Source organism: Lepisosteus platostomus, chromosome 2 (assembly GCF_059453375.1).
Source record: "Lepisosteus platostomus isolate fLepPlt1 chromosome 2, fLepPlt1.hap1, whole genome shotgun sequence".
In the NCBI taxonomy this organism is placed as follows: domain Eukaryota; kingdom Metazoa; phylum Chordata; class Actinopteri; order Semionotiformes; family Lepisosteidae; genus Lepisosteus; species Lepisosteus platostomus.
The window spans coordinates 18881985-18892100 of NC_142612.1; the positions used below are offsets into that span (position 1 = coordinate 18881985).

Here is a 10116-nt window from a genome sequence, read left to right on the forward strand (position 1 = left end):
GAAAACTATAACTTATTGGTTATGCATTATGTGTTTTACATACTTGTGCCTAAAATATTAAACCCCAGTGAAAAAAACGACTTTTGTGTTAGTTATTATTTATAAGTCCGTGAAGCTTGCTTACGGATGTATTTTAACGGCGTTCTATTTGTATTTTAAAGGTTCTATTCATTTTACTCCACTAGGAGGCAGTAGGTGTTTTTTTAATCCTTTACTTGATTGTTTACTTCCGGGGTTACTTCCTTGTGTGTGAGTGTATGAGGAGTGTGTGAGCTTGTGTATTTTGTGATTTAATAGTAAAAGCACTTGGGCGAACTGAGAAATATGAGTGTTATGTCTGATGACATTATTGGTCCGGCCCTTCCTCCGGGGTTCCGAGACAACAGAAAAAGCGACTCTGAGGAAGAAGGTAATGTGTGGTCTCTGTGAGATAAACGCAAAATGTGAGGCAGTATGTTCATTATAAGCAACTAATCGCAAAACAAAATCATATACGTAAACACAAACGTTAGCATTTAAACTAAATCAGTAATTTACCATACATAGTAGCTCTCAAGCTAGTAATTCAGAAACGTTTCTACAGTATAAAATTACTTTAGACATTAAGCAGCTGGACCTGTGCTTGTACATTATGGTGCGTAAATATAGTTGTTCTATGCCGCACAGTGCCTTGGCGTCATCACTGATGAACAACAGAATTTAACATCGACGTAACATTTTGCAACAGACGTTGCCTTTTAAATGACTGATTTCCATATGTGTAGTTCATTATTCAAACTTCACCTGTAGGAAAATCGACAGATGAAGGTTTATTTAGGAAGGAATGGCTGCTAGGCTTATTACTTACCGTCTTTTCCATTTATAGTAGTTCAAGTAGGTACCTACCAGGTAGGTAGATGCATCAGCATGCGTAGGCTGCAGAGGAACAAGTAAAGATTTATTCCATGCTGCAAAGAGAAGAAAAGAAACACAACGTTTAGGCTGTGGAGCCTTGTTTGGGTGCCATGCTGAAAAGAGAAGACAAGAAACACAACCCTGAGTCAGACGAATGAAGGTTGCAAAGTGGGGAGTAGACAGATAATAAGCCAGATAGGTACTGAATGAGGATGAGGATTTCGAAGTTGATTCGATACCTGATAGGAAGCCAGTACTAGGACTCGAAGACAGGCGTAACGTGATTGCTTGCTTGCGGCCCTGTCAGGATTCTGGCTGCCAAATTCTGTTGTTCATCAGAGATGAGGCCAAGGCGATGTTATTGTCGCTGCCATTTCTATGTGTTGCATAAATGAGCAATTCACCGGCTCCTAAACAGTTGCAGGGCCAGCTCTGCCTCCAGGCTACAGGCCGAGGGACAGCTCCAGCTCCTCAGAGGACAGTGAGCCTGAGGACGCGGGATTTAAAAGAGGCAGACTAAGTGGTCATGCTCAGCCTCCAGGTGGCATGACACAGGATGACACAGATGATGGCTGTAAACCAAGGTAAACCATTTAAACAAATTATGTGAACGAAGGTGTTTGTAGTTCAGGAAGATTCTTAGTTTCCATATTTAATATCCTATACATCCATTGGTGGCACAGTGATGCATTGGTCGGCATCTCTGCCTATCACCGCTGAGGCCCTGAGTTCAATTCCTGGGATGCTGTCTGCAGGGAGTTTGTATGTTCTTTTTGTATGATCTCCTCCCCCAGTCCAAAAACATACTGGTAGGTAAATTGGCTTCTGGGAAAATTTGTCCTGGTGTGTGTGTGTCTAGCCTGCGATGGACTGGCATCCCAACCCAGGTGCACCCTGCCCTGTGCCCATTGCTTGTCAAGACAGGCTTCAGTCCTCCTGTTGTCCTGTATTGGATCAAGCAGTTAGAAAGTGGATGGATATTCATCTGTTTGATTTAATTGATTTTTCTCGCAATACTGCAGTATTGCGCTGCATTATTTTGTCATCCTTGGAACAGGATTCTCATGAAGACCATAGGTCACTGTGTGTTTGCTCTGACACAAATGACTCCCTTACTCAAAGGCCAGAAAATATGTGAATTTAGTCCAGTACTTGCATTTGTGTACAGTGCATAATGTATTGATTGAATATGTTTAGTCAAGTTGCAGGTGGTTAACCAATAAATAAACTGAGTGAGAGCAGCTAACTGATTAGAACAATTTCTGAGAAGCTTATGCTCTTTTGAATTCATAGCAAAATGTGCAGGACACAGGGAACAGAGAAAAGGCTGGAGGAGGAGGAGGATGGCTTTTTTGGACCGGCTCTTCCTCCTGGGTATCAGAAACCACAGGCCTCTCCTGAGAGGTAAGAGCAGCTCTTAAGCAAAAAAACAATGCTACCAAACTGTCCTCAAACTTTGAATGTTAAAAATGCTCCAGAGAAATGGTCAAATGTCGATTGCGTATTTCCATTGCATTCTGAATTAAAAATATTATAGTTGTTCAGTAGTGTTCTTTTTAATGAACTCCCAGAGCCTTTTGGATTGGATTTGACGCCTAACTGGCATTGATTTGATTATGACTCTGTTGAGAACATTCTTCAGCATGATAACATTTATCCTAAATAAAAAAGCAGTGCATGATGCAAACGAATATGCTACATTGAAGTAACTATATTTCTACTATATAAATGATATCAAAGGAGCTTTCAGATCTTTCAATACTTGTGAAATCCCACTCTACCATGAATTCTGTCATTAAAACCAGGGTTACTATGTACATTTGCTGGCTTCTTTAGACAAAGATAATTATGTAAGAGAAGCAGGCAACCTAATAAGGAATTTATAACATGAAGCACTTTTATTACCTTAAGCAATGTTAGAATAAAAAGGTGAACAATGTTGGGATAATGTAGTTTAAATGTAAAAAATCAAGGATCAAGGGATGTTGTATTATATTAAATCAAGGGATGTTATAATTGTTCAATGGATTTAGAATCTTGTGTATACTTCAGTCGTCATTCTACCAAAACATATACTGTTTTTCAGGAATCAGTCCAAAGAATAGACACTAGATAAATTCCAGCCTTAATTTTAGTTTTGAACAGAGAAGACTGTGAGAGGAGTATTCAGAAGTCTTCAAGGCACTGACAAGTCCGCACTGTGAACTTCTACAGAATCAACAGTTTTAATGGGCTTTTAAAACTAAGGTCTTTGTCCAGAGGGTTGTGGGAGAATGGAACAAACTGGCCAGCGATGGTGTAGAAACCGAAACCCTGGCTTCGTTTGACAAACAACTGGATGAGAACCTTGGATCGATTAACTATTAACTACCAAACAGGCCAGACGAGCTGCATGGCCTCCTGTCATTGTGACCTGTCCTCTGTCGGTTTTCCTCGAGGCCTGTGATCGGGCCAGCGCTGCCCCCTGGGTTTAAGAGACCTGCTGATGATGATGAAGATGATGACGACAGTCAAGACGGCCCTGGGCCTGCAATGCCACCAGGCTGCAGCGCAACGGTGAGGAGAAGGTGGCCGTGTTCTCATTTGAAAGGAAATGATGATTCTAGACTTTAACTTTGACATGCAGATTAAACATGGAAGGATTAACGTACAATTCATAGTGTATTAGCAATACAGGGGCTGTTTTTCCTTTAATCTGATCATTCGAGCTATGTGAGGGTATGGGTTTGTGAAGCTGAAGTTGCACAATGCATATATACCTGTATGGGGAAAACCCAACAAAAATCTTAGCTGATTCCAGAATCCCTCCTTTCAGGGTCATGAAGAGTTGCAGCTGCAAATGGGACATTTAGAGCAAGAGAAAAGCACCGGTTAGAGAGCTAACCGGCACTGGCTTGAACCGTACTTGTAATGTTCTGGTTCATTAACTCTGTGTGTGGAATTACAGTACCTGGTATCCTCCAGTTTTACTGGCCAGTACAGTGTGTTGTCTGTGTTCCCTCTCTGTTTCTCCCTGTTGTGCGTGCGTGCGTGCGTGCGTGCGTGCGTGCGTGCGTGCGTGCGTGCGTGCGTGCGTGCGTGCGTGCGTGCGTGCGTGCGTGCGTGTGCATCTCTGCTTCAATGATCCAGAGTTTCTGCCAATTCAGGGTCTGCGTGTGGTCTTGTGTCGTGTTAATAATAATAATAATACTTATTAGTAATTACACTGATTTTAACGCCTTTCTGGACATTCCACTCAGCGCTTTACAGGTAATGGGGACTCCCCTCCACCACCACCACCACCAATGTGCACCTGGATGATGCGACGGCAGCCATAGTGCACCAGAACGCTCCCCACACAAGATCTCAGTGGGGATTAGAACAGAGTGATGAAGCCAATTCACAGATTGGGATTGGTAAAGGCCGATTGGAAATTTGGCTAGGATGCTGGGGTAACACCCCTACTCTTGACGAGAAACACCCTGGGATTTTTAATGACCACAAAGAGTCAGGACCTCGCTTTTACATCTCATCCAAAGAATGGCGCCTTTTTATAGTATAGTTTCCCCGTCACTATACTGGGGCATTAGGACCCACATAGACTGCAGGGTGAGCACCCCCTACTAGCCCCACTAACACCTCATCCAGCAGCAACTGTAGTTTTTTCCCTTAGTTGTCAGTCTCTGTTTATTTGACCGGGCATTTTTAAACATAAAGGTGTGTGCAGGTGCATGAATCAGAGTTGAGAGCCAGTGTGGAGTAAGCAGACCATAAACTGCGTGTCAGAGCAAACTGCAGTATGAGTGTTTTGTTTTTAGGGGGTAGTGTGATTGTGATCTGTGCATCGGAGGAAGGTGTTAATTTGTGTGTGTAACAGGGCTGAGTGCTCTGAGAAACACAGAAGAGATGTCAGCCCCTCTGAAATCTTTACTGCAAGCGACAGGGATAGGGATTGAATCTAAGCAGGGGCAGGAGCATGGAGAGCTGCTCTCGTTGAGTACAGACTGCAGCTGGATCTCGTCGGATATAGACTTATCTCTAGCAGCCGTATCAACCTGCAACTGACAACCCACTGAAGCTCAGCAGGTGTAATCTGGTCAGTACCTGGATGGGAGACCTCCTGGGAAAAACTAAGGTTGCTGCTGGAAGTGGTGTTAGTGGGGCCAGCAGGGGGCGCTCACCCAGTCTGTGTGGGTCCTAATGCCCCAGTATGGTGACGGGGACACTATACTGTAAAAAGGCGGTCTTTCGGATGAGACGTAAAACCAAGGTCCTGACTCTCTGTGGTCATTAAAAATCCTGGGGTGTTTCTCGTAAAGAGTAGGGGTGTAACCCTGGCATGCAGACCCATTGGTCTTTACCAATCATAGTTTCCTAATAATCCCCATCTGTGAATTGGCTTCATCACTCTGTTCTCCTTCCCACTGATGGCTGATAGTACTGGTGCACTATGGCTGCTGTCACATCATCCAGGTGGATGCTGCATATTGGTGGTGGTGGAGGGGAGTCCCTATTACCTGCAGAGCCCTTTGAGTGGAGTGTCCAGAAAAGCATTATATAAGTGTAAGCAATTAATAATAATAATATCGTACATCGTACTCCCCTTTACCTCACCTTGGCGTCTTGTTGTTTTTAGTTGTCACTATTGTAGTGTTTGCTTCGGTCGTTTTGCTTTTTAGATTCGAGTGCATTGTAAAGACAACCTAGCCATTATTTTCTGGTTCTAATATCTGAAGTTCAGTTCCCATGTAACATTTTTCAGACATTTTGCACTTCTAAACAGCTTAACCTGAAAACCTGCTTATGCCTTGTCCACAGTGTCCTCAGTATCCTGGCTGCTGCAGTGCTTATCATCCTGCTATTCCCCCCAGCCTGGCTTGTTACAAACTGTGTGTTTCTGCTGCAGGCCTCCAGCAGTGAAGAGGAAGAAGGTGGAGTCATAGGGCCCTTGCCCCCAAAGAGACCGGTGGAAAGCACTGTTGCCATGGAGTTTGAGCGCCGAGCACAGAAAATGAAGGAAAAGCTGATTTCTGGAGGCAATGTAAGGAAGAGGTTTCATTCTCCTATAAGGTCAAGATCACTTTCAACATAAAAATCATGCCTCTCTGAAGCTGATGGCATCTGTTTGGGTTTTTTTTAAAGTGATCAGCAGAATTTTCATCTACAGTTAGGGATGGTTGAGTTAAATTGCCACCAAATGTTGTATATAGCGTACATAAACATGTAAGTCTTTTTCCTTATAAAAGTAACTTAATATGGGTCGTTATTTCTTTCTGCAGTATGCGAATATAATAAACCACTTAAAATGATCATTGCAATCATAGTAATTATTTGAATTGACAGTAACCTTATGGCATGTGTTTCTGTCCTCAGGATGATCCAAAAGAGCTCGCTCGGGAAACGTGGATGACCGAACTCCCCCCTGAGTTGCAGCACTTTGGCCTCGGCCCCAGAACCTTTAAGAAGAGATCGGGACCGGAGTGTAAAGATCGCTCCCTGTGGACTGACACCCCAGCTGACAAGGAGAGGAAAGCCAGGGTGGGCTAACGAGTTTCCTTTCACTCAAGAGGGAAACTAGTAAAAGCAATTTAAAGTAACCGTGCCTTGTGCATAAACAAGCGAGAGATTACTGATCTGGGGAGCTCTTGCATAGAGAGGTGTGGGAAATCAAATGAATATTACAAGTAATTGGTACTGCTTTTCGGCTTCTTATGGACTATTTTTGAAAGAGCCTGTAACTTATGAACCCATGGTGTCCTTTCCCTATGACAAAGCCTTTGTCAGAATATTCCCTACACTCATCTCACTGCATGACGGCTGAAAGGAAATCTAAATTCTCCTTTCCGTACTCATTACTCATTGCCGATGCAGTTACAGAATTCCAGTCTTTTAATATTTGTAGTTTAAGACATATCTGGCATTAATAGCTAATCATAGGCATATTGGTAGCTAATAAATCTATTTAAGGACATGCTTCTGGGAAAATTGTCCCAGTCTGTGAGAGTGTGTTTGTCTGGTACTGTGTCTGCCCTGTGAATGACTGGTATTCTGACCAGCGTGTACCTTGGACAAGTGGATTAGAAAATGGATGGACGGAGATCTGTTTACACCACTGGAACCACGGCTTCCTGTTGAAAACAATACAGCCCACCCCCACCAAAACTGCAGAGTCACATCACTGTACACCTTTGTAAAATGAACATTCGCATCATGTGTGTCGTGATCATTTCTTTTTCTCGGGTTTATCATTTAAAATGAGGAAGGCTCCTTGTGGTCTCTTCTCCTTCTCATTTGTAACCTTTCTGGGGGTATTTTTTCCATAGGAGCGCCTGGAAGGGAAAAGGAGTCCGGAGAAGGAGGAGATCCCACAGCTGTCGGAGAGGGATCAGGAGATGGCGGAGAAGGTGTCCAAGTACAATGTGAGTACCTTAATAGCAAATCATCAGCATGTCCAAAAATAGTAAAAGCATAATTGCAGCTTAAGAGAGTTGATTTACCAGATCTTTTTTGATTTTGTATACAGAGTAAGTTTTTCACTGTTATATTTAATACCAGATAGGTTTTTTTATAGAAAGCAACCCGAAGACATCCTGCTTACCTAACAGCTAAAAGGGCTTTGTAGAAATGACAATACATTTTCTCCACCACGTAAAACAGTACATGCTCTCCATAGGCTTGTCTTATCAAATACAGGCCAGTTGGTTATGGTGATACAGTTCTGTTGCATCTTAGATCTTAATAAAGTATGCCCTTGGAACTAGTTATTTACAGTATACACAGTTGGAAAGATGTTCATTTTTTCAGATTTGTCTTATCCAAAAAAAGAGACGTGTATCGAACATGGTCATGTTTTCTGTTATAGTATCCACTGGCTTTGTTACAGTAAGTGTGTTATTGTCACAAAGGGGGGGAATACCATCCTGTACATACTAGTTAGCAAGAAAAACCCTGTAAAATGTGTGGTTTCAATGAAGAAAATAAACCTCGGTATCATTGTGCTCCCCTCTCCCCTGCATGTTTATGAAGTAAAATGCGTTCTGTGGATTATCTGTGAAGCTAGGTTCTGATGCAGCTCTGCATTAAAATCAACCGCCTCTTCCCTAATAACACAGGATTCCAAGCGGTCCGAGTCTCTCCTCAACATGCACACAAAGAAGTTGAAGAGGAAGACGGAGGAGGAAGTCACAAAGCCCCAGGAGAGACGGCCTTTTGACAGGGACCAGGACCTGCAAGTGAATCGCTTTGACCAGGCCCAGAAGAAGGCTCTTATCAAGAAGTCTCAGGAACTCAACACCCGGTTCTCACATAGCAAAGGCACCATGTTCCTCTAGCTGTCTGCTCTGCTCCAGGCTGCAGGCCTGACTTGACCAGAACTGGTGTGCTCTATTTCCTTTAGGATGGAAGTATTAGTAGGAGTTAGAAGGATGTTGCAGACGATTAATCGGAGGGCAGAGTTTTACATGAAGATACCATATAAAATCATGTGTGATTTGTTTCTTGTGTGTAAGGGGGGTTTGTACATTTGAATTCTGAAGAAGGTAGTTTGAACAAAAAGAGAGAGAATCTATTAGGGAAAGTCTTTGTGAGTTCCGTAGGTGGGAATAATGACTTTCAGACAGATTTTTAAAGACGGGTAGTATCAAATATCATCCCTGTGGACCTGATGTCGGATTTAGTTGTATCATCTTACTGAAATCTCTCTTTGCCAGATCTACGTTTGACCATTCACGAAACATGTTTATGTGTGTTCAGGCTTGTCCAGAAATGTCATCTGGAATTTGTTAGTTTAGAGCAGTGATCCAAACTTCTGATCTTGGTGAGCCACATGCCATGCTCTTCATGCTTTCCAGTCTACCGGTGCTCCTAATTATTTAATTCAATCCGCTATTGATTTAATCAGTTAATATTACAGCTGTTAATTCTGTAATCAATGAAGAGTTTTGGAAGTTCCTTATAAAGCCCACAGGGATGAGCAGTGCCTCTTCAGGACTAGGAGAGTGAGGACTCCTGATCTATACAATTTCTTAGGATTCATTCCAGTTCTACAAGGTTCTTGATTCATTATAGATCTGTGGGTAGCACATTGTTATTTTAGGGACATTTGACTTTCAGATTTTATTTTCTAAGAGAAGCTGTTTTACAAGCCATAACAGATCTGGATCATGCAAAGAGGACCATCTTTATATTTATTTTCTACTCCGAATCAAATGTTACGGAAGAAACCTTGCACAAGGTTTTCTGCTCCCCTCTTCACTTAACATTTTCATGTCAGGAAATCTAGCACAGCCTGATAGATTCTGAATCCAGTTGGGATAAGACACACTGCAGTTCATCACAGGTTTGGAAAGAACACCACTGACTGCAGTGTAAAAAAAAAAAAGGCAAACTTCTGCAGTGACCAGGCCATTTCGGTCTTACATTAAATCCTAATGCATAAAGACCAAAACAGCAATTACTGTGAGAAAAAAATCTAATGTTTTTCAAATAAGGTATTGCCTGTTGTGGAGAAAAAAACCTATAAATATTGCATCACAGAACATTGTTAGTGTTTAATGTAAATATGTTTAAGTGGATTATTTTTCTGGGTAATTCTTTCAAAATAGCTATTTTAAGATGTTTAAGTGTACAATGTATTGTATCTTAAAATTATCCTTGAAATGCATTTCTGCTAGTTTCTATTAATACAATGAATGTAGTTTTTCAGTCCATCACATTTTACATGTTTTTTTTAATTAAAAGTTTTTGAAAATGTGTCTTTAGTATTTATTTGAAAGTATGCTGTGCCTTTAAAATAATTGTAAATGACCTTAAGTCAGTTTAGAAAACCCGTTTTTGAAGTAGTTGTTTTGTGTCTTGAATTTTAAATGTAATGCTTTGCATTTGTTAAGGAGTAATTTACCAATATCATCATAATGTTCAAGGGAAAACAATGTTGTGAAACTATTTTTCCTTTTCTGTATAAATATATATATCTAAAATTAAAAAATAAATTTGATGAACATTTGAAAAAATAGGATTTTGAATAGAACAGGTGTAAAATGTGGTAGTGTAACTAAATCTTAGTATGTACCCTTTAGTTAGGTATGAGCTTGCACCAGATTTGTATTAAGTTCCAAACTTAGCCAACAGATTTCGTAATTTTATTTACACATATAATACGTTCTTTAACCGTTAAGAGAACGATGTTATCAACTTCTTCCAAAATCACTGTAGTGAATCGCGTTTTGTAATGGTGAGTCATGA

General features: G+C 41.3%; 1 protein-coding gene across 1 annotated transcript; it reads left to right on the forward strand.

Annotated features, from left to right (window-relative positions):
* Positions 1–223: 223 nt before the first annotated feature.
* gpalpp1 (GPALPP motifs containing 1) lies at positions 224–9624 on the forward strand. Its single transcript, XM_088602747.1, has 8 exons — positions 224–409; positions 1313–1478; positions 2188–2298; positions 3333–3450; positions 5780–5914; positions 6247–6411; positions 7197–7292; positions 7986–9624. The coding sequence occupies exons 1-8, from the start codon at positions 325–327 to the stop codon at positions 8202–8204; spliced, it is 1095 nt and encodes a 364-aa protein (XP_088458873.1). The 5' UTR covers positions 224–324; the 3' UTR covers positions 8205–9624.
* Positions 9625–10116: the final 492 nt, after the last annotated feature.